The 22,563-nt window shown below is 54.7% G+C and overlaps 8 protein-coding genes across 8 annotated transcripts; 2 read left to right on the forward strand and 6 right to left on the reverse strand.

Annotated features, from left to right (window-relative positions):
* Nucleotides 1-1,868: 1,868 nt before the first annotated feature.
* On the forward strand, nucleotides 1,869-2,761 carry CDEST_10489 (Putative pectate lyase PlyH/PlyE, pectin lyase/virulence factor; the record flags this gene model as incomplete). Its single annotated transcript, XM_062926647.1, has 4 exons — nucleotides 1,869-2,230; nucleotides 2,309-2,408; nucleotides 2,466-2,519; nucleotides 2,585-2,761. The coding sequence occupies 4 exons, from the start codon at nucleotides 1,869-1,871 to the stop codon at nucleotides 2,759-2,761; spliced, it is 693 nt and encodes a 230-aa protein (XP_062782698.1).
* A 581-nt stretch (nucleotides 2,762-3,342) lies between these two features.
* On the reverse strand, nucleotides 3,343-5,770 carry CDEST_10490 (Putative glycosyl hydrolase, all-beta, glycoside hydrolase superfamily, beta-glucuronidase). Its single transcript, XM_062926648.1, has one exon. The coding sequence runs from the start codon at nucleotides 5,220-5,222 to the stop codon at nucleotides 3,378-3,380; it is 1,845 nt and encodes a 614-aa protein (XP_062782699.1). The 5' UTR covers nucleotides 5,223-5,770; the 3' UTR covers nucleotides 3,343-3,377.
* A 1,491-nt stretch (nucleotides 5,771-7,261) lies between these two features.
* On the reverse strand, nucleotides 7,262-9,489 carry CDEST_10491 (Putative cutinase/acetylxylan esterase, alpha/Beta hydrolase). The gene is made up of 2 exons (XM_062926649.1): nucleotides 8,961-9,489; nucleotides 7,262-8,869 (listed from the first exon to the last, which is right to left on the reverse strand). Exons 1-2 carry the CDS (start codon nucleotides 9,367-9,369, stop codon nucleotides 8,271-8,273), a joined length of 1,008 nt encoding a protein of 335 aa, XP_062782700.1. The 5' UTR covers nucleotides 9,370-9,489; the 3' UTR covers nucleotides 7,262-8,270.
* Nucleotides 9,490-11,150: 1,661 nt separating this feature from the next.
* Nucleotides 11,151-12,382, reverse strand: CDEST_10492 (Putative phosphatidic acid phosphatase type 2/haloperoxidase; the record flags this gene model as incomplete). Its single annotated transcript, XM_062926650.1, has 2 exons — nucleotides 11,151-12,143; nucleotides 12,206-12,382. 2 exons carry the CDS (start codon nucleotides 12,380-12,382, stop codon nucleotides 11,151-11,153), a joined length of 1,170 nt encoding a protein of 389 aa, XP_062782701.1.
* A 1,466-nt stretch (nucleotides 12,383-13,848) lies between these two features.
* CDEST_10493 (uncharacterized protein) lies at nucleotides 13,849-14,855 on the reverse strand (the record flags this gene model as incomplete). Its single annotated transcript, XM_062926651.1, has 2 exons — nucleotides 13,849-14,527; nucleotides 14,593-14,855. 2 exons carry the CDS (start codon nucleotides 14,853-14,855, stop codon nucleotides 13,849-13,851), a joined length of 942 nt encoding a protein of 313 aa, XP_062782702.1.
* A 39-nt stretch (nucleotides 14,856-14,894) lies between these two features.
* CDEST_10494 (uncharacterized protein) lies at nucleotides 14,895-15,399 on the reverse strand (the record flags this gene model as incomplete). Its single annotated transcript, XM_062926652.1, has 3 exons — nucleotides 14,895-15,088; nucleotides 15,141-15,168; nucleotides 15,250-15,399. The coding sequence occupies 3 exons, from the start codon at nucleotides 15,397-15,399 to the stop codon at nucleotides 14,895-14,897; spliced, it is 372 nt and encodes a 123-aa protein (XP_062782703.1).
* Nucleotides 15,400-17,778: 2,379 nt separating this feature from the next.
* CDEST_10495 (Putative glucose-methanol-choline oxidoreductase, FAD/NAD(P)-binding domain superfamily) lies at nucleotides 17,779-20,100 on the forward strand. Its single transcript, XM_062926653.1, has 5 exons — nucleotides 17,779-18,027; nucleotides 18,105-18,224; nucleotides 18,310-18,526; nucleotides 18,625-19,158; nucleotides 19,224-20,100. Exons 1-5 carry the CDS (start codon nucleotides 17,981-17,983, stop codon nucleotides 20,097-20,099), a joined length of 1,794 nt encoding a protein of 597 aa, XP_062782704.1. The 5' UTR covers nucleotides 17,779-17,980; the 3' UTR covers nucleotide 20,100.
* Nucleotide 20,101: 1 nt separating this feature from the next.
* On the reverse strand, nucleotides 20,102-22,560 carry CDEST_10496 (Putative glycoside hydrolase family 31, galactose mutarotase-like domain superfamily). The gene is made up of 2 exons (XM_062926654.1): nucleotides 22,372-22,560; nucleotides 20,102-22,321 (listed from the first exon to the last, which is right to left on the reverse strand). The coding sequence occupies exon 2, from the start codon at nucleotides 22,180-22,182 to the stop codon at nucleotides 20,185-20,187; it is 1,998 nt and encodes a 665-aa protein (XP_062782705.1). The 5' UTR covers nucleotides 22,183-22,321; nucleotides 22,372-22,560; the 3' UTR covers nucleotides 20,102-20,184.
* Nucleotides 22,561-22,563: the final 3 nt, after the last annotated feature.

Genomic DNA, 22,563 nt, shown 5'->3' on the forward strand with positions numbered 1-22,563 from the left:
ACTACGAAAACCGTATTCTCCCAGTGTTTGGCAGCTCGTTTTCGCTGGCAATCATCGCTCCAGGGTCCAGCTCTGAGACCATCACGCATCGCAATCAGATGACGCCGAAAGGTTGGCTCGCAGAACCCGAGCGGTGAATATTGCTCGGATCCGCGACCTGAAGGTCCATTTTAGTGCCCATCTTTATTTCCGTAGCTTGAACTTTCGTTACGCCATCACCCTTGGCTTCCCAGCGTCAAATCAGGGTTGAGAATTCTTTGGATGGTGACACTGCAAGTTTATGGGTGCTGCTGAGGCCAGTGGAGAAACCGAGTGACCTGGCATCTCAACCGCTGCCGGCGCTTGTCTCCGGGCCACAACATTGCAACTGGCCAACTGAGACGAATTGCTTTAATAAGACTTGCGCGCGATGAACGGCTGTCCTATGGCCAGTAACAACGCGACGCAATATCGCCAGCATTTTGGGCTTGCGCAGCTTAAAAACACACAAGCTTTCAATACGGAAAAAGTATGATGACGGACGGCGAAGTCCATGCGGGTGATTTAATGTTAAACTCCTTCAAGGATGACATGGGATCAGTAAGCGGTAGTAGCAGAGTCGGATCTTCACCCTTTGCACGTTGTGCCAAGAAGCCAAGAGGGCCTCCTATAAAGTGATATGTGGAGCGTCAACAACGCGTACCAGCCCCCGTGTTTCACGGACAGGGGAGTGTGATAGCTCGGGGCTTGTTGAATGATGAGAAGGTAAAGAGATAGAGAAGAGAAAGAAAAACCATGATGAAAAAGAAGGCAGCATTAAGACATCGGTAAATACAGATATTCTGTGTGGGCCATGCTAGGTTCGTGTGCCGTGAGCGTGATCACGTATCCTCCTCAACTGCGCAAGCCCCAAGCTTCAGCACGGGAGGATTATCAATATATTGCGCGTGTCTAATTAACCTACTCCCGCTCTTTCCGCGGAACTCTAGCAGCTTTAGACATTGAATACAAACAACATGGATCTCCACAGGCACTCTATTTGACTTTGAAACCCTCCCTTCCCACGACTGACCCAAAATCGAGAAAATAGGAAACAAGCATCCCGATGGTCAAAAACACGCTTCGGGTAAGCCTCGGTGGCAGAAGCCCAGTCTCTCCTATTGCAACTTTCAACATGATGCTCTGGTGTCTCTGGGCGTTGCGCCAAGAGTGGCAGTGCCCAGACCCTTGCGGGCAGACTGGGCAGCGATCGTCCCTTTGCCCCGACGTCCGGCGCCGGGAGCACCCCCATCGGGCGGTGATCTTGTCCGGTTCCTGGGCGCGGTGGCCGGTCTTGGCGCAGTTTCGAAACGGGCTCCCGTTGGATTTTTCCCACGTGTAATATCGGTTTAGATTAAGACCACTGACAAAACAGGTTCCCAGATTGATTGCGTCCCGTGCCTGTTGCGAGGGGGGACCCGTCGTGGCACGGTGGAAGACTCCGTGACGGCTTATTGTTGAACCTGACGGGCCCTTAACGACGCAGTGACACGTCGAAATCATGAACGACAATCAGTGGGCCGGGTGAAGCACTATGCAGCACGGGTTGTGGAGGAAGTCGAGGAATCCTCTCGACAGCCAAGCCCTCCTTAATTCTGCTCTCGGTCTCCGTTGTGAGACTCGGTGGGTGAAGGGGAGAGAGAGAGCGATCATCGATCACTCACCTAGTCATGTGTGGTCAGGAACACCAAAGATATAAAGCATAGAGCTGTCTTCCCCAACTCTCTCCCCCGAAACTCAAGTTGCAATATCAAGCTCTAATCACAACATTCATTCACTTGACCGCCGCTCTCATTTTCCACTTGTCTCCTTCGACACCGCTAGTTCTCACACGCGCTCTCAACTTCACCATGCGTACCGAAGCCTTCAAGCTCCTCGCGGCCCTTGCCGTTGCCTTCCCCACCGTGTCCGCCTGCGTCGGCAAGGACGCTCTCCCCTCCGCCACCGAGACCATCAGCAACTCGAAGCCCATCGAGGTCGCTGCCGGCGAGTCGTACGACGGAAAGCTGGCCCGCTTCGACCGTGGCGCCGGCGCCTGCAAGGCCCAGACCGAGGGCGGCCAGAAGGACGCCGTTTTCATCCTGCGCAAGGGCGCCACCCTGAAGAACGCCATCATCGGAAAGGACCAGATGGAGGGCGTCTACTGCCTCGGCGGTGGCTGCACCATCGAAAACGTCTGGTTCGAGGACGTCTGTGAGGACGCCATCTCCATGTAAGCAGTGACACCCTGTGGCATGCTCTCCGTGTCGTCTGGCCTAGACGAAAGACGATGTATTGACCTCCCCTACAGCAAGGAGGACGAGGCTGGCACCGAGACCCGTATCATCGGCGGTGGTGCGTACAAGGCTTCCGACAAGGTCGTCCAACACAACGGCTGCGGCAGCGTCAGCGTGAGTGTCCCTGTTGTGTTGTCTTTGGTATTCTGCAGCCCACTTACCAGACCCCAGATCTCCAACTTCTACGCCGAGGACTACGGCAAGGTCTACAGAGCTTGCGGTACGGTAAGTCATGATTCGGACAGCGATACACTCTTCATTGAACGAATGAACTCACAAAAATCCCATAGTGCGACGCTTGCAAGCGCACCGTCACCATCGAGGGCGTCTCTGCCTACGGCGGCGGCGAGATCGCTGGCATCAACGAGGAGACGGGCGACGAGGCCACTCTCGTCAACATCTGCACCGATGCCAAGACCCCGTGCCAGCTCTACGACGGCCCAGGCACCAAGTCCGGTACTTGCTAAGCTGTCTCGTGTAATGAATGACCCGGTCTATCCTCTTCGGAATCAACCCTCACTTGCACAGTTGTGGCGTTTGGTCCCAAGGTAACAGGATTACCTGCGCTCCTGAAATGGAGTGAGGATAGTCGGCAGATTCGTGTATATACTTCTTTCCAACATGTTCATAGCCACGCTCCATGACCGAGCAAGGTCTCGTGAGTGTAAATACAGCCCCAAAGAGATGGCAAACCCACAGACTCCTGTTATGTGAGCTAGTGACACGTAGCGATTTTTTATACTACAGCAACGTAGACCATGAACTCGAGTCCGACCTCAACAATAGCCAGAAGGAATCTTGGGCTGGTGACTTCTCAGCTCGTAGTTTCTTTGATAACTGGTAGAAGCTCATAACGTTGACACAAGTTAGGGGATGCACCAACAAAGGCAATGTTTGGTTCCATGTTCACAGCAGAGAGGAGAAGGTTTTCGGTGTAGTTGGCCAAAATATTCTTTTCTGATGTCATTACAGAAGAGACTAGTCATTATGTTTACTAGGTAGAATACGCCGGGAACAGAAAAGAAAAAAAAAAACCCAAAAACAAAAGGCTAGGTATCATCATGTTCCCATCACCAAACAAGTCTACAAGTAAAAGACGCCAATGCTAAGTGCCAAACTCCACGCAATGCAAGTGTAAATGCTCTTCCCGAACAGCGCCGCGGCGCCCGAATCATCACCGTCCCCGTCGCCGCTCCCGCCATCCGACGAGGCGTTGTTGCTCGGGTCCCCCGAGGACCCCGGCGTGGAGCTCGTCAGCGAACCGACGCCCTGCGACGACGTGGCGAGCGCGCCGCACGCCGCCTCGTCGGGCTCCCCACTGCCGACCCGGCCGCCGATAGTGGCGACGACGGCCTCGGAGTCGCGGACGGGGATGCTCGCCCTTCCGTCGCTGCCCACCTCGACGGTGACGTCCTCGTCCGAGACCTGTGTCAGCGTGCCGTCGTTGCCCTGCTCGAAGCTGATGCCGTTCCACGTCGTGCCGCTCGTGGCGTCGGCGCCGTCGCTCGTCAGGTAGGACAGGTGCAGCGTCTCGCCGGCGAGGGAGGAGGGCAGCGTCACGTCGACGGTGATGCTGCCCTTGGCAGACTCGGACACGTTGGCGACCTTGCCGTTGAGGACGACGAGGGAGGCGAGCGCGTCCCCTTGGTAGACGGACCAGGCCTTGACGTACTCGTTGTAGCCGGCCGGGTAGTCGGCGATCTCGGCCTGCGCGACGCGGGCCTTGCACGAGCGGCCGATGGTCTGGGCGAAGGCGGCCATGCCGTAGTAGAGCGGCCGGACGAAGCGGTCGCGGCCGAACATGGCCGTCGGCTGCCAGGCGCTGGCGTTGCTGTCGTACGTCATGTGGAACTGGACGGACGAGATGTTGATCGTGGTGGCGTAGAGGAGGAAGTTGAGGGTCCATAGGGCCGAGGCGAAGGTGTCGCTGAGGCCCTCGACGCCGAGGGGGCCGACGACGGACATCTCGCGCAGCGCGAACGGGTGCGTCGTCTGCTCGGCCTGGTCGATCTGGGCCTCGATGGCCGAGTCGAACTGGGCCTTTGTCGTGTCGAACCGCATCATGTAGTCGAGCGTCAGAGGGTAGGGGAAGGATCCGACAAAATAGTAGTAGTTGTGCTGGTTCCAGCTCGTGATGTAGCCGACGTCCGAGTTGTTGGCCTTGTCGTCGATGCCGTAGCCCACGAGGTCCTTGATCTCGAAGCCCGTGCCGGCGACCCAGGCCGTCGACGCCGAGGCCTCGAAGAAGTTGCTGTGCAGGCCGCGGGGCTCGAGGACCTCCGCCCAGACGGCGTCGGCGCGCTCCCGCCATTCCTTTGTGTACTCGGACCCGGACCACGAGCCCCCGGACCGGAAGCCGTTGTCGCCGTACAGGTCCGGCTCGTTCCCGAACTCGAAGGACATGAGGTTGAGGTTCGTGCATCGGTCGATGATCTGGGAGGCCATGGTGGTGAGCTGGTCGAGGTAGTCGGGCTCGTCGTATCCCAGGTTCAGGCCCCAGGTGATGGGCGTGCCCTTGGGCATCCGGTTGGCGATTTCCATGAAGCGGGGGCCGATGATGAAGTTATCGGCTGGCACGCTCCCCGACGCGGCCGGCCGCGGGTTCGGCTTGACGAGCCATTCGTCTTGCGAGTCATCATAGATGACGTAGTCTTGCGTGTTTCCTCCCAGCCGCACGTACGGTGGCCGGCCGGTGAAGTTGGCCAAGTTGTTGAGCAGGTTGATGGACAGGTCGTTTGGTGTCTCGTCGCCCATGAAGTAGTAGAGGTGGTCGAGCTCGATGCCGAATCCGGCGAAGGAGGGGTCGACGGTTGTCGAGACGTTATTGGGGGCCTCTTCGGAGAGCGTCAGGGACAGCACGTTTTCGGCGGCGAAGGCGGCGGAGAGGAGGCCGCAGCCCACGAGGAGGCGACTCTGCAACGGCGCCATATCGTACAGCGGCCGGTAGTTGCGAGTGGCTTGGTTGATGAGAGGGCAGCAGGGCTGGGGGAGGGCGAGTATTAAGCAGTGTGGTCTACCGTTTCGAGAGCATCGTGAGAATGGCAGCGAGAGGCGGGACGGACTAACGTCTTTAATAAAGAACCTTGGTTCGTGGGAACTCGACCATGAGCGGGCTTCATCGACTTGCACACAAAACCCCCATCACACACACACCCATTTCATCATTGCGGTGGATCGCAAAGCTGGAGCGTTTGGGGGGGGGGCCTCGTCGTGCGTGTGAGCGAATGAGTTGGTGAGTGAATGAGTGAGTCGAAAACCCTGGCTGGTCACTCGTCAGAGGTCGTCCTGGTTGGTACCAAGACTTGGGCGTTTGCCCCAGTCTGACGCGTACTCTGTACATACGCTACATCAATTCGAGAGTAGGCAAGCGTTTGGACGGCTAGAAAGAGTCCCCAAGTCTGAAATGATGCCGTTGAACCCAGTTTTCCTCCTCAAAACGGCGTGGCAGATTTGTTTTGGAGACTCTTCACCGAGTCCAAACAGACAGAGCTACGGCTGCCACGAGAGCCCAGACCGCGCGCCGCGAGAAAACCATGCCTGTTTGGGCGTCTTCGATGCCGTCGGTACCGTGATTGCGACAGCCGGTTGGTGGGTTCATGACATCAGGGATGGATTGCACTCCCTGTTGGGTCGGTGGGCCAAGCGTTGGCAGGCCGCAGGACTGGCACATTCATTCCATTGTGGGTGTTTTCCCGCCCCGCAAGAGCGCAGAACCGTGCTGCTTGGGTGAAGTGACAGGGAACGCGATCGGTGATGTCAAACAGACGTTGGTCGGCGGTTTCTGCGCTGAGACAACACACAAACAAGCCATGGAGGAAAGAGGGGGGACGGCCCAGGATGGGGTTTTTGTTTGGCCCGTTTTGGCATTGTTTGGGTCGACTAGGTTGAGTGAGGTCTTGAAGTGTTTCTTCGTGCTATGTCATGTCAGTTCTGATGCGGAAGCATCACAACAGCCTGGCGCGACTCGCGAAGACACCAACCAAAGCTCGGTCGAGTGGGTGGTGGGGGTTTACCTCCGATTTGACACAGGTTCTTCGTGAATCTCTTTTTTGTTATTTTTTGTTCGTTTTTTTACTCTGTGTTGGAGATTTAGCGCATATCGCAGTATAACCTCAACCCCTACTCCCGAAGACGCCGCGGTTCATCTGCTTTCGTTCTTTTGGTTCTCTACTTAAGGTGATATATTCCTTGCCGTAAGAAAGGCGAATAAACGTAGCATATCACTGGTTCACGTAGAAAAAGACACCTCTCTACACTTAAGACTGTCTGTCTACAACTCGCTGCGTGACATTGGCTTCTCCCAGGATGATGACCTGAAATGGACTCGAATGGAAAGGCATACGTCCGGCCAGTCGGCTCTCTGCTGTGCTGGACTAGAACTCTTCCTTCTCCCGACTGCTGCAGGAACAATGGAACGGCGTGTCGATTACTGTAGATCGTTTCTGCCCCCCCCCTAAAACGAAATTAGAACAAGCTGCTCCACCGCGTGCTGAGGCAGTACACCTCTCTGACGGAGGTTTTCAATGGACCGGATCTTCAGGAGAGAGGCTTGAGAGTTTTTGCCTCTGCGCCGAAGCGAAACACCAGAATCACCACATGTTTCTGCGATCCCCTCCGACAAACAACGCTTCTGACGGCGTTCTGGCGTTCGGCTGGGAAGAGTCGAGGGCGGGAGATTGACCCTCCGGGATGGAGCGGAAAACCCTTGTTGAATTGGCTGACGTCAACTCTGATGCAGGGGCCCGGACAGCTTCTGGTCACCAGGTTATCCCGGTTGCGCAAATCGCCAAGCAGAGATTCGTCACGAGGGACGGTGTGTTTTGCGCGGAATCCCATGCCCTACTATTGCCTTTTCCCGACTCTTCCATCTACTCCTTTTTGCCGCAACAACGTGAGACGAACCCAGTTAGCCATATGGCTCTAGGCGCGCAAAATAACCCTCGGCTTCTGGGTAGATGAGGTTTGCCATAGGAATGAGGAAGAGAGAGGGAGAGAGAGAGAGAGAACATGTTCCCAGACAGGTGGAAGGCGGAACACAACCGCCGTTAGCCAACCAACCCACAGGCACTCATCAGTCCTTAACTGGTAGAACATGTCGGCCTCCGGTGCCCTGTGTTCTACACAGCAAAGCGCAACGCACCGAAACTCCGTGCCGGAACAAACCTTCGCTCAAGATCCCCCTCCCTCCCCGGCAATCGTTTTGGGGGCCGGAAGAGTCACCGGGAACCTACCGGGAACCTGGAAGATGACATGACCAGCCAAAAGATCGGAATTACTCCCGCGCGTCACTTTTACCTCGTCGTCTCCTCTACTGCGTGCCCATCCGCGATCCACATAAGGGTTCCGTGCCTTGGCAGGCCCGTCTTGCGCTCCCGCCCGATCATCGGGAGCTCCGTGCTCGTCCCGAGTTGTCATAATGACCACTTCCAGTCTGTGTGCAGACGTCCCTCATGGCAGTGAAGAGCGGTCAGATCGGCGGATGCACCCGGAGGAGTGACACGGAGCATTCGCGGTCGGATTGAGGTGGACGTCATGATGAAATTCGGTAAGATCACACAACACAGGCCGATCTCCGGCCCCGTGCGATTCCCGTCACAACTGATTCTAGGTCTCACGAATCTCACCGGCCGCATGATGTTCCAGGCCAGACTACGGAATATGCCTTCAGTCAAGCAGTCAAGCAGTCAAGCAGTCACCGTCTAAGCCAACCTCCAACCCCCCCCCCCCCAAAAAAAAAAAAAAAAAAAAGAACCCCCGTGATTACTGTAGAAGCGAAATATCGGCTCGGATTTCTCGCCGACATGCCATAGGAAACCTCAGCTTCACAAAACACATTATCGATCTAGGAGACAACTCGCTCTTCAAAATAAGGGATTGTATTACAAATGCCTCAATGGGCTGGCTCCTTTTCGAGGCCTGTAATTAGCCCGCAGGTCCTTCCTCCAAGATGCGAACTCCCCCAAAGCCTGCAATGGCTTAACAATACTTGCAGGCTCCGGGCGGGCAGTAGTTGCGGCTACAGCTGAAGCTGCAAAGCCCCTTGTAGCTCTCATCCAGACCGTCGGCGGGGCATCCGTCCCGGCCGTCGCCGCTGGGGCCCGTCGTGGGCGCGCCAAAGGCAGAGCACTCGCAGACGCCGTCGGGGCAGTACCCGTTGGAGCACGCGAAGCCGCAGAGGCCGCTGTAGTTGTCCGACAAGCCGGTCGCGACCTTGCCGGAGACGCAAACGGAGCCCGCCGTCGAGGTGGGCGCCGGCGCGCCGGAGGTGGCGGTCGCCGTGGGCGCAGGGGGCGAGGAGGATGAGACGCACTTCTCCTTGATGTAGGCGGCGGCGGCGTTGGTGTAGAGCTGGAAGTAGTTGGTGTGTGCGTCCTCGCCCATGGTGCGGCCCTCGCCGGACGCGCAGACGGTGTCCTCGCCGTTGCACCAGGAGCGCAGGACGCCGGCGAAGTTGTTCAGGTTGTCGAGCGACGAGCGGGATCGGGCCATCGAGCCGCTGTAGCCGGAGCCGGCCTCGACGTTGTAGCTCTGGTCGGCGATGTGCGTCGGGTCGCCGAAGAGGAGGGCGGCGCAGACTGTTGCGAAGAAGTCTGTTAGTCACTCAACCTCGGCATCATCTCTGTCTGTTGCTCGACGCGGGGGGGGGGGGGGAGAGACTCGATTTACCTTGGGTTCCAGGGGCGGCGGTGGCGCTCAGCCCGGAATCGGCGAGGATGTTTCCAACCACGTTGGCACCCTCACTGTAGCCGCTCAGAGCGATCTTGGAGTTGGGGCATTTCTCGGCGTACGCCTTGATCTGGGAGACACCAGAGGCTCGGCCCTGTTCAACCGCATTAGGGTAGCCCTGGGGGTTGGACGCATCGAACAGGATGTCCTCGTAGTCGCAGCTGGAAAGGCCGTTGCAGGTGGCGTCGATAACGAGCTGCTGGCGGCCGGGGTAACCCTCGTTCCACCCACGGGCGAGGAAGATGTGCAGGTCGGTGCAGGATCCAGAGCCGGTGGACTGGCGTTTTCCGGGGGCCGCGGAGGCCAGGAGGACCAAGTTGAAGAGAGCGGCGGCTTTCGGGGACAACATCGTGACTGATTAGTATTACAGAACGGTGTTTCAATATTAATTCGCAATCGCCTGAGGATCTGTGAAAAAAAAACGAGAGACTGGGTTGACGAGGAGGCCGCAAGGAGACGAGAGGGCGTGGGAACCTGAGAGAAGATCTGGGGAAGATGGGTAGGGGGGGGGTTTTAATCATCGTATCTCTCTCTGCGGCCGGCTGTGGATCGTGGGATGCCGCGTCGGGCCTTTAGTCGCATCGAGGCATAACGATCCATTTTTAACCCCCTAATTATGCTTCTTCTCCGACTCCGAGTCAGCCGATAAAGCTTTATTGTGGGTTGCATCTCAGCCCTCGGCCGTCATAAGAACATCAAGATCGAGACTTGGTTCTATCGCAGGGGTAATGCAATCTGTGGGACGTGCGCCCAGCTTGTTGCCCGGCGATACGAGAAAAGCAACCAAACACGTCAAGCTCTCTGTAGTCCGGGTGGAGGCCGTAAGATGAACCTTATGGCCGTAATGTGACGGACAAACCATGTCAGTTTTTCGTATTGCCGAGTTGAAGTCGGTTTCACCAACCACAGCAGAAGGCAGGGCAACAATATGGGTGGTGTGTAGTGTGTGCCATTGCAACATCCGCGACGCAAGTGTTGCAATGTGAAGTTGCACTGTTCTCACATTCTGGTAGCTGATCCTTTACGGGGAGGAATCAGGTGATTGAATGACCGAAATCAGGTTTCTATCTTGAAATCCTGTTGATTGTTCCCAGCTGTCTTCCAAAGAGGAGATAAACTGCCCAGCGCAGGGCAGTGTGCCTCTTCAAGCACACAGGAAAGCCGCATGCAGCTGCTGAATCCCCTTACAACCCATTGAAAGACTTGGAAAAGGCATCACGCCAACGCGCCTGCTTTCAGATTGATATCAAATGCCCAATCAGGCTTACAAAAATGGCATACATGAGCACATGTAGCCTGCAAGATCAGGGCCCGGCTTGGAGATGCTGATTGGGTTTACCATCCTGTGCCTAAACGGAATATTGCATGCAATCATGTTCCATCTGGCAACCTTCCCCGCCCCAGGCGATACCTCTTACTGTTGACACTTTCGTTCATCATCCCACGATCCCGTTCATAGATTCAGTCCGTGGTACGGCTGGTTTCTCTCGAGAGTGGTTAGGTCACACTAGTAGGACGTCAGACACTCGACAAGACGAGGAAAACTCCGCAGGTAGAGCGACCCACGATAGAAAAATCACGTTTCGAGACAAAACTGGGACAGAACCACCTACATCATCATCCATTGAGATGTTTGCACCTACACAACCCCATGGACACTTGCGCCACCCCGAGTCCGAGCTCTATCTCGACCATCCGCGCCTCTTCCGAGGTGACAATAGATCATGGAATCTGTAACCTTGCTCCAACTCGAGTGGCATGCATATCACGCTTCATGGGATGTGACCGACTTCGTTGACGGCAGAAAGACATGACCTTGAAACTAACGAATGCTGTTGGCAATTCGGCATATCAGAACTCGTCAGAGACATCTTGAAGTTCCCTAAAGATGGTGACACGGAAGCAGATCACGGGCGACACGGGGCTTCTCGGTCCTTACACCAGAAAAAGAATTCGCCACGACAGCTGTATCTACTTCAAAGCGCGTCTACTTGAGAAAGGGAAATTCAATCTGGATACGGGTTCGATATGGGTGCTGTGAGTGGAGTCAAAATCAACAACATGAAGTAGACTTGAATAATGTCGCAGTGAATCACCTGCGCTTTTCGTGGTCAACAGCCGTCGTTCTGATTAAACTGCCTCTCCCTCCCGATGAGTGTTTCTTCTATGATGTTTGTATCGTGTACGTGGTGTCTGTGAAGGCAGAATTTCTCTCTCCGGCCCCACTTGAGGAGCGTTTGGCTGAGCTGCGTACGAAGCACTGCTTCGCTGGCTGGGAGTTTGCTTCTCCAACGCCTCTTCCCCCGTCTGTCCCCATCCGCCTGATCTTGTGAACACGATGTTTCGATATTCCGTACCGTCTTCCGGGAAATAAACCATTTGATCTCGTCGTTGAAGGGGAATATGGTTGAAACGCCAGTCCCAGATGGCTGCATAGCATCCACGGTAAGAACCAAATGCCACAGCGATTCCGATGGCGCTGCCTGCGACGATGTCATACCAGTTATGAGCCTGGTCGATGGTAAGTGAGCAGGCGATGAGAAGTGCTCCGAGAAGCGGAGCGAAGGTGAGGGCGATCTTCCAGAGCGCAGGGCGATAGTTGGCCCACACCTTCAGCTTCGCATTGAGATACAAGAACAGGTAGACGTACGCTGCGAACGCAGCTGTCGAGTGACCGGATGGGAAAGAGGTCATGGCATTCTTCAGTTTGGCTGAATCCGGTTGGGTGCAGATGTCGACCGAGTACATGATCTGTTGGAAGCCCACGGCATTAAGTCCGGTCCTGTTGTTAGCGGCAGCTCGTGAAATATCCGGCATACAGACGGCAAGGAAATAGGGTCGAAATCCGCCGATGAGCTGTTTGATGACGACTTGCATCAACGTCCCGAGCGAGATGGAGAATATGAGACCGATGATGCCGTTATTCAGATCCCAGATGTTCTTCACGCGGAACTGGGCCAAGAGGATGACGACTATCGGGATGAGTACAGACAGCAGCGCGGATAACCAGGTGTCGATGATCCATCCGCGATCAGGATATGCAAACTGCGGATAGACGATATCCCCCGAGCCATTGAAAGTGACGGGAAAGTTGCGAGTTGCAGCGAGGGGAGCATTGTAAATCTGCCAGAGGGGGGGCCGAATCAGTGACCGCACAACGCAATTTCATCCTCATCTCAACTTACGCCGAGAGAGGCGCCGCCTATCGCGGAATTGACCAAAATGTCAAACCAAGTAATCCGAATCCATGCCAGAAAGAACTCCCAAGAGGCTTTGACTGATCGGACTGTGTCGCGCGTGAATTTCGGCACGGGGTCGTGGTCCTCGCCATGGATCTTCTGCAGTCGGCTTTGCTGTTGCATGATCTGAATAGGCAGGATTCTGGGGTTTCGCGCTGCTAATAGGACTCTGGGTTTGTTACACTGGGACTGGTTGATCGAAGCCGGTTATGCTTGGGATTGTAGAGCATACACCTATGAGACAGTCGAAAGGGAGCAAAAGAGGAAGTCTCCTGGCAGGATTGTGTTGATTTCTCGAAGGGGCAGCTCAGACACAAGTACAGCGCCAAGGTATCGATCGTCCCATTATTTGCATCTTCGATGACACCACAGGCCACAGTGCACGGTAGATGAGTTGTTGCTTCTGATACGAACACGTCCGAGCAGCTTCTCCAGCTGCTGGTTTCGGCGTTCTGGACCCGACGTCTCAGTCAGCAGCACAAGTTCCAGTGGACCAGAAGTTGAGACGAAAGACCAGGTGCAAACTCTCGACATGGGAAACTGTTCAACAGCGGGCCAACGAAATGATGAAGGCGAGCCAGGCTGCCCAAAAGGCACAAACTTCGTAACGCGACCTGTTTGGCGCTTGTCACTATTTCTGGTAAGTTCAGCGAGCGAGTCGATTCTCACACCGCAGCATCATAGACGGTTAGTTGTAACTTGTAAAAAGACTCGGCTGCTTCTCAGCAACAGATCTTGTCTGTTGTAATATGAACATATAGGCTTGGTCAAGTTTTCATATGTTGGCAGGCTGCGTGCGTCCCATCTTTGATCTACTTCAGTTTTGTTACAGTAACTTTGTCAGCAGTGTATTCCTGGTTTCCACCGCCTCGGTCGTATGAATATACCCGAACCAAGCCATGCTATTGACTCAGAACTTCTAGTAATTTGCAACACGAAGCCGTGACTCGCCGCTAACTCTTGCTGTCACTGTTACCTTTATACCAGCTTGGTTCTCACACTTTTGAATCGACTAGGATGAGACCGGGGTTGATGGAGTTTTTGGTGAGGTCAAGTATCTCAGATTTATCGTCCCGGGTAGTACAGCATATAGAAGCAAATTTGTCCTGGAAAGTATTCTTCAGCGGAAGTTTGATCTGGCTGCGGTTCTTTCCATTTTGCTCGTGTGCGGCCTAGAATCACATCCACTAAGATGCCTGAAAGCAACATCACAGCGGACAAAAGTTGCCTGCAACATTCAATTATCACCTTATGCCGGAAACCAATAGATAAGATCTAGCCATGGATGCCAAATTTGGTCAATAATCGCCAACCGGAAGAAGACATATGTTCACATATTTTCTTAGCAACACATGTTTACTAGGTGTGTGAATTCCCAATGTCGTATTAATAAATGACATCCAGTCTGACTCGTCATGCCCGCAATTTTCTCACAAGAAGTAAAAACTGGCACTTGAGAAGGTGGCGTCAAGCAGCTGTTGTTGCTCTTTGATATTACAGTCGATCAATGCAATGCCATCATCAAAACCCAACCTTAAACCCTTATGCGGATCGTGTCTGCGTGGATGATCAACTCACTCTCAGGGTTCTCAAACTTTGTTTTCTGGCTTCACCTCATACGTTGTGGTTACAACAATTCCTCCATGCTGTCCACTCGACTTGCTGGTGAGGCTGCCACCACGGCCGCCGTTTTGAGGCCACTGGGCTGACTCGGGAGACTTGACGATCTGCTCCTCGCTCGAGTTGTTGTCCAGCTCCGTCATGTTGTACTTGTTGTATCGCCGCTTGGAGGGTAAGCCCGATCGATCGACGCTCTGTCCCCCGCCTCCTATGGTAACGAGCTGATGGCCATACTTGTCACCGGACCCGATGTACTTCTGGTTATTGCCGCTGCTACCCTTAGTAGACCTCAACCAGTGCGCGGAGGAGAAAAGAGGTCTTATGCATGCTGCGTTGACCGCAATGATTCCGACGAACTGTGAATTAGGGGCCGGAGTTAGCCTGTGAACGAATCCGACAATAAGGGTTTTTCCTATCAATCGATGAAAAGTGGTAAAGGTTGACAAACTGTTTCTCTGATGGCCCAAATAGTGCTGACGTTGATACCTTCGATGTCCTTTAACGATAATATGCAACGAAGAAGAGCTGCAATCATTACGAAAACGCCCGAACATAGTAGTAGGCCGGCCAATAGCGAACTTTCTCTTGAGACTGAGTTTGACCGCCCAAAGAAGAGGCAAGGGTATTGAGACAATGAGCATATCCGTACTGTGTTGCGTCGGGTTAGTTACAGATATCGACGCCCATCCTTTAGCGAATACTCTAGCACGTACGATATGTTGAGCACAACCAAGCTCAAGTAGTTGGCCACGGCCAGTGTGCACTCATCTGAATGGAGCGTTAGATGACGCACATGACTGCCGGTAAGACAAAACGTTGACGTACCTCCTGGGTAGGGAACGACCTGCCAATTCCTTTGAACTGGAGTGCAGTGGCTCCATATGACAATAATCACTCCAACATAGCCTAGTATGGTTGCCACAGAGGTCCACTTGACGATCTTCTGCTGTCTCGTTGCAAGCCTGTAGCAGAGCATCAGTTCATCATCCGCCCAACGGACCTGCAGCTGGTATGGTCATGAGGGGCCAGGTACTAACGTGATACGACTGAAGAAGAATAGGATACAGGCCTTCAAGCACCAGATGAGTGTGACGTAGAAGTTCCAGCCCGCCAGCAGGCATTTGGACCCGAACTCGAACTTGGCTATCTCTTCGGACGTCAAAGTGGCGCCAATCTCATTCGTGATTCCGATGTTGGTTCCATTCTGGCCTGTTTTCCATGTGAGAAGCTCGAAAATAATCTTGGCGAGAAAAAAACTTACCTATGAGCTCCAACATACACAGCTCAAGCTGACGGGGGAAGAGTGGTCAGCGGTTGGCTTGCCGAGACGAAATTCCCCCAAGCCATCGAGACGGACTCATTCTACTTACAGTCCAAAAGATAAGGCAAAGAATGGCAAAGTAGTCGTCACCCTGCCAGTTGAACCCAACGATTTTCCAACGCGAAAAGATTCGAAGGAGAATGACCAAAACCCCGAGTCCATATTCTGTCCAGGCTTCCGTTTGGAAAGGTGTGGCCATGATGAACGTGGAGAAGGGACCAGAGAGCCCGGTAAAGTTGACCACTCCTTGCAACTGGGAACGGTCGAAGTGTTATTCGAAGACGCTTCTATGACTCGGAGCCAGGAAGTGGACTACTTCCACGGGATGTCTCGGATTAATAGCCGCGTCACCTGCAACGGCTCCTGGTATCTATCGACGCACTACATGCCTCAATAGACGAGGCTTATATGATGTTGCCCCTGCCTGTGATAGACATCGTCGTAACGCAAAATGGAATGTCTTTTTAGTAAATGTATGACATCGAGGCTCGACCCCTGAGTGTCAATGCCCGGTATTGTTTCTACGGAGCCAGAAGAACATGAAAAAGCCCATAAAATAATGATGAGAACCTTTGAACCGGTCTTGACATGGCCAAAATATGGTAGAGGGGCTAATTGGAGTGAGGCGTGGGACGCACAACTTGGCTGGATGTTGGTCACAAAAACCTCGACTATCCGACATCCTCATCAAGCCTTGTCCTCTCACCGGTAAGTTCCCCACTTCGTATGCGCAGAAAAATTGTCTTGGGCCAGGTACGCGTGTCTTCGCTCCTCTGGGCCGGTGCCGGTCTTGGCCATCCGAGCAAGATACCCCTGAGAGTCCCTGGTCGATATGAGGCTTAGCACCCGGAATCAAGTCCGAGAAGACTCTGCCCGCCCAAAGTTAGGTACTACGTACATGCGCGGCATGAATTCTTTTGCCAAGAGGTTTCAATTGCGGTTGGAAGTTCAACATGTCCTGGCTTGATAAGACCCTCTGCATAAGCACCTTTGAGGGTAACCCCATAGCAACGTAGTATTGTAGAATAAGAGAATGATCGGGCTCCCCCGGAAAATATTCTCTGGACCAACGGAAGCGAATCATCTTGCGCAAATAGCTGTACCGCCAGGGACTGTTTGAGAAGAGGGGTTGGCTGGCAGGGTCCCAGACGCGCATATGCGTGATGGAAAAACACCTCATTACGGGAGATCCAGGCCTCGAAGACGCGTATGCGAGTAGCTCCAATTTTCAGGACATGGGCTGATTCGTCTCTCTGTGTCGGTTACATACCCTCAATTTCCATGGTTTTCGTCCATATCTACCATTGGTAGAGGCGGTATCAACTGTTGGACCAACGCGGGATTTGTTCCTCGTTGGGAAACCCCCTGACCCCTTGACAATCGATAGTGGCCTAGGGAGCATGGATTCTGGCCATACGATCCACACGTTGTCGGCCAAAGGAGGATATTCGGTCAACAGATGATTTTCCTCTAGGCGCCACTCCCGTCACTCCCGTCCGGCCCCATTTCCCGATAGTTTTAGCTCTGCTCTTTGCAATTATGCAACCGGGGCCCCAAACTTTGATAGCCCTCTTGCGAAACTGTAAAGCTCAAGCGTCAGTGGGTTCCCCGCAACTCAAAAGCCACGACAGCTATTGCGGTTTGTGCCAACGAGTGTAAAGGTGTTGTGATGAGGGACACTCCTGCTCTAGGACTCCGCCGTAGATTAAAGAATAAAGCAACATCCGGTGTCGGGAACCGATATGTGACCAACAAGTTCCAGCGTCGTATTGTTGGACCACGAAGCTGCCAATTCTGCGGCAACAACTACTGTGCCGCACCCTTACTGCGGCAATTTGCAAACCAAATGCATGAGAGGATCCTCCCGCGCTCGAACGCCGAGCAGGATCGTCGGTCACAGGGACCAAAGGAAATTGGGTTCCACGACCAAGAGCCACACATGTTGGTCGGGCTGCGAGTGTGGTTATACAACTGCACTTTAGTACTCACCGTCAGCTCCGTAGTTCTATTGGCCTCCTCCAAGCACTCTTGACAACGATGATCATGGTTCGGCAGTTGCATGTGCAGGTCATGTTCTCGCCCGCCTGACATGAATACTATTGGAACCTAGTCGCGCCAGTCACATATCCTTAGCAGGAACTTGCTAGGCCAACTAAAATTCGGCCGCTCGCCCCCCTTCACCCGAAAGGTCTAGGGTATGCGTCTGTAGCCCCCAGAACGCCGCAGGATACTCCATCTACACGAATGGGATGGATACATCCTCCACTCGGGACATCCACTACCAACAAAACTGTTTTGAGTCTGCGGGGACCCCGGACTGTGAGCCAACCATTGCGGATAAGCTAAGCCGGACTTCTGCATGCCGCATTGCCGCGACAAATTCCTCTGGGCGTCATGGCTCTTGACCGGCGAGACATGCATGTGGAAGTAACCCAGCCGACGTGGGACGCCCTGTTGTCGATGTATCCACGACGGAGTTGGGTTCCTTTTCGGGTTGCCGAGAAACCCTTGGCAACGGCGCTGATATTCTTCTATCGTACCAACTGCAGTCTGTCAGCGTTGACTGAGGCGATTGATATTCGGATACCCAGGCGCTGTTCGAGGGGTGAAGCCTCCATCCCGACGGTAGATCGATGGTAGATACAAGAAGACTGGCCCGGACTGCCCGAGCTGGCCTCATTCGTCTGCTCGTTCATTTGTTCTGAAATCTAAGCAGCCATTCCATTTCTGACTCATCACAATCTCAGGCCATTCAATCCGCTGCAGGTGCAACTATTACCATGGGATCGATACCACAAGACATCACCTACGACTTTGTGATCTGCGGGTGAGCCTTTTCGTCATCGGCACTGATCTCCGGAGACGTGCTTCACTATTTCCCAGCAACTGACATTGCTCGTGTAGGGGTGGCACCTCTGGCTGCGTTGTTGCAAGCCGTCTTGCTGAGATCCCCGGGGTCAGTGTCCTGCTCATTGAGGCTGGCGAGCACAATGAGAATCTTGAGAATGTTCACATGGCAGGAGGGTAAGTTTCTCAATCGCATCCTTATGGGTAAGGTTACCAGCCAGTGAAAGGATTGAAACTAAGATATCCCCCCTCCTACCAACAGCTGGTCCCAATTATTCGACAAGGAAACCGACTGGAACGTCATTAGCGAGAAGAAGCCTGCCGTGAACGACAGGCAGGTGAAGCTTAGCCGTGGCAAGTTCCTTGGCGGTTGTTCCGGTTGCAACGGTACGCTCTGCATCCGCGGCGCAAAGCAGGACTATGATGACTGGGGAGTCGAGGGCTGGGGTGGTGAAGAGTTCTTCAAGTATATGCGCAAGGTCCGTTCATTTACCACCAAGTAAACCAGTTTACCACATCACGTCAGTGTCGCTGCCTTTCACAAGCCCAGAGCTGACTGGTCGTGCAATCATCATAGGCAGAGAACTTCCACGGGAAGTCTTGGTTCAAGGCCTCCAACGACCATGGCACCGACGGCCACCTGAACATCGAACCGCACGACCTCGCTCCTATTTCCAATCTCATCATGGACTCGATGGTCTCCAAGGGGCTTCCACTTGACCACGACATGTTTTCCCACGGCAATAACCCTCATGGGTGCGGACACGCTCCGAGGACGGTGCACAAGGGCCTGCGAAGTACCGCAGCGGACTTTGTCACCAAGGAGAACAAGAGAGACAATCTCCACCTTCTCGTCGAGACGCACGTCGAGAAGGTCCTAATCGAGAACGTGGACGGCCAGCTCAGGGCGACGGGTGTCAGAGCCGTCAAGGCTGACGGGTCCGTCGTCGAGATCAAAGCCCGCAAGGAGGTCATTGTCAGTGGCGGCGCCTACTGCAGTCCCAATATTCTCAACCGATCCGGTCTTGGAGCAAAGTCAGAGCTGGAGGCGTTCGGAATCCCTACTCTGGTCGACTTGCCCGGCGTTGGAAAGAACCTCATGGACCATCTCGTGAGTGCCTCTGTCTGACCATGTCTGCATAAATGACGAGAAACACTGATTTTCGGCTCCTATAGATCGTCTTTATGTTCTACGAGACCGAAAAGGCCGGGCTCACCAACGACCACCACGTCTATCATGGCGACAACTTCGCCAAGACGTACGCTCTCTGGAAAGACCAACAGGCCGGCTTCCTGTCAACCTTTCCTTTCGGAGCTTTTGCCTACGCCCGTCTGGACGAGCGGCTTGCCGACTCGGAGCTGTGGAAAAGCGCACCGCGCGCGCCCGGCCGCGACCCGATGGGCCTGTCACCGAAGCAGCCCAACATCGAGTTCTTCACGACGGAGTGCTACGGCGGGCCGAAACAGTTTGACCAGTTCCCGACTGACGGGAAACATGCCTTCAGCATGATTGCGGAGCTATTCGGGCCCCGGTCTCGAGGCACCGTGTCCCTTCGCAACACCGACGCCAAGACCGTCCCCGTGGTTGATGCCAACTATCTCGCCGACCCACTGGATGTCGAGGTTCTGGCCGAGGCGTGCCGGTTTGGCAACGAGATCATCATGGAAGGCAAGGGCACCAAGGACATTGTCAAGGGCTCGTGGCCGAGCGACTTGGTACACCACAAGTACACTACCCGAGAGGAATGGATTCCTTACGTTCGCGACAATGCGACAACCTGTGAGTGTTTCTTATCACTTAGGAGTAGAGATTCATGTGAACTCGCTGACAATGAGCGTGTAGGCTACCACGCTGCCGGAACCTGTGCCATGGGCAACGCATCCGACCCGAATACTGTCGTCGATCCTTCGCTCACAGTGAAGGGCGTCAAAAGTCTGAGAGTGGCTGACTGTAGTATCATGCCTATCCTCCACGGTGGCCACACGCAGATGCCTGCATACGGAATTGGAGAGAAAGCTGCTGATCTCATCAAGAAAGCATGGAAGTTGTAAAAGCACCAAGTAGTCATAAAACAAAACAGCTTGAGCACAAGACCAAAATATAACAATCTCAGCCTTCTCACTAATTCTATCCTGTTCACTCTCTTTTGAAGACGGGCATCCAATCTAACGGTGCCTCAATCTCAACCCACCTACTACCCTCATAGGTCTCTGATGTACCCTCCAGCAGTGGTTTCCACTTCCCACCAGTCTCAAGAGTAGGAAGATAAACCCTGGCAGTTCTTTTTCCGGGCTCCAACACGGGGCAGATCAAGTACTTGTCGCCAAACATGTACTGCTGGCCAATGGTCCACGTCTCCTTGTCGCCCGGGAACTCGTAGAAGAGCGTCCTCATCACAGGCGTGCCCTTCTCGTGGGCCTCCTTCATCAGGGACCGCGTGTACTCGCGGAGCTCCTCGCGGAGGAACATGTACTTCTTGCAGATCTCGTAGACCTCGGGGCCATACGACCAGACCTCGTTCGGCGCGCCGCTGTGGCAAGTCGCGCCTCCTGTGGTGCCGTGCTGCGGCTGCTCCGGCTCGCGGCACCCGTGGAGACGGAAGACGGGGCAGAACGCACCCCATTGGAACCATCGCACAAACAGCTCGCGGAACTTTTCGTCTATGGGGTCGCCGCCGTGAAAGCCTCCGATGTCCGTAGTCCACCACGGGAGACCGCAGAGGCCCATGTGAAGACCGGCGGCGACCTGGTTCCGCAGACTGCCCCAGGACGAGGCGATATCTCCACTCCAGACCAGGGCGCCGTACTGTTGGCTTCCGGCCCACGCGCACCGGATGAGATTGACAATGTTCTCCTGTCCCTCCGCCTCCATGCCCTCGTAAAAAGCGCGCGCGTACTCGACCGGGTAGATGTTGCCGATGGAGACGTTGGACCCCAGGTGGTAGCGGTAGGTGTCGAAGTCGTACACGGTATACTCGGGCTCGGCCTCGTCGAGCCAGAAGACGCGGATGCCCTTGTCGTAGTAGTTCTTCTTCGCCTTCTTCCAGACGTAGTCCCTCGCACCAGGGTTGGTCGCGTCGAAGTGGGTGGTGTCACCCTGGAAGTTCATGGCGATCCGGATGCCTCGGTCAGACTGGATAAGGTATCCCTTTTCGACCATCTCGTCCCAGTTCTCGGACTTGTGGTCGACTGTAGGCCAGATCGAGACCATCAGCTCGATCTTGAGCTCTTGCAGCTCCTTGATCATGGCGTCCGGATCGGGCCAGTAGGTTGGGTCGAACTTCCACTCGCCTTGTAGCGGCCAGTGGAAGAAATCGATGACGATGAGGTCGATGGGCAGCTCGCGTCTGCGATATTCGCGCGCAACCTCCAGGAGTTCCTCCTGTGTCTGGTATCGGAGCTTGCACTGCCAGAACCCGAGGCCATACTCGGGCATCATGGGGACTTTGCCGGTGGCGTCGGCGTAGGCCTCGACGATCTCTGCTGGTGTGTCGCCCGCTACGATCCAGTAATCAAGGGCCCGGGTGGACTTGGCCTCGAAGCTCATAATGTTGCGACCGAGAATCGCCCTGCCGACGGAGGGATTGTTCCAAAGAAGGCCATACCCCAGTGACGAGACGGCGAACGGCACACTGGCTTGGGAGTTTCTGTGCGCAAGCTCGAGGTCGTGGCCCTTCAGATCCAGGAACGGCTGCTGGTACTGCCCCATGCCGAAAATCTTCTCCTCGGCGTCGACGCTCTCGAACCTCGCGGTGAGATGGTAGTCGTTGCTGTTGACGATGGCGAGAAACTCGCGGGCCTCGACGTCGAGGGCGCTGCACTTGGGGTCCAGGACGTCGCGTCGGTGGCGGGAGTACTCCTCGAGGAGCAAGTCGCCCTTGGAGTTCCACATCATCAGCTTCCCGCCGCGGGTGATGGAGGCCTTGATATTGCCATTGGTGATGGTGCCAGCTTTGTCGTCGATGGTGATGCCAACTTCCACCTTCTTGGGCTTCAGCAAAGCCCAGTCCTCGGTTGGCATCTCGCGAGCTTTAGTGGCTCGGACTCGGAATGAGTTGGGTCCCCATGCTTCGACCCAGACCTTTTCCGCATCGTAGGTGAAGATCAGCTTTCCATCCTGCTCGTGAAGCCCCATTGTTGACGCCTATACTCGTGCTTGCAAAAAAAAAAATTGGAATGAACAATCGAAGGTGATGGCGGAATGTGACCTTGAGAGACTGGAATGGGGGGTAAGACCGCAGAGACAGCCCGATGAGGGGTACCTATCTGACATGCTTTGCACATTAGATGCGGCTCCTACTTGTAGGTCACAGAGGAAACATACCTGAGGTTGGAGGGGGCCCCTGAGTGCGGAGTTGCTCCTGTTGCTAAGAGCCGATGGATGGGGAGATCGCAGGCCAAGACGATGCCACGACGAGAGCAGATGACATGAAGGCCATCGAATTGGCCACTCGGAAGTCGTGAAAGCCGCCGCGCCGTGTCCACCGGCGGCGTTGGAAATTCCCCGCATCTTCCC

The sequence above is a fragment of the Colletotrichum destructivum genome, chromosome 6, assembly GCF_034447905.1.
Source record: "Colletotrichum destructivum chromosome 6, complete sequence".
Lineage (NCBI taxonomy): Eukaryota > Fungi > Ascomycota > Sordariomycetes > Glomerellales > Glomerellaceae > Colletotrichum > Colletotrichum destructivum.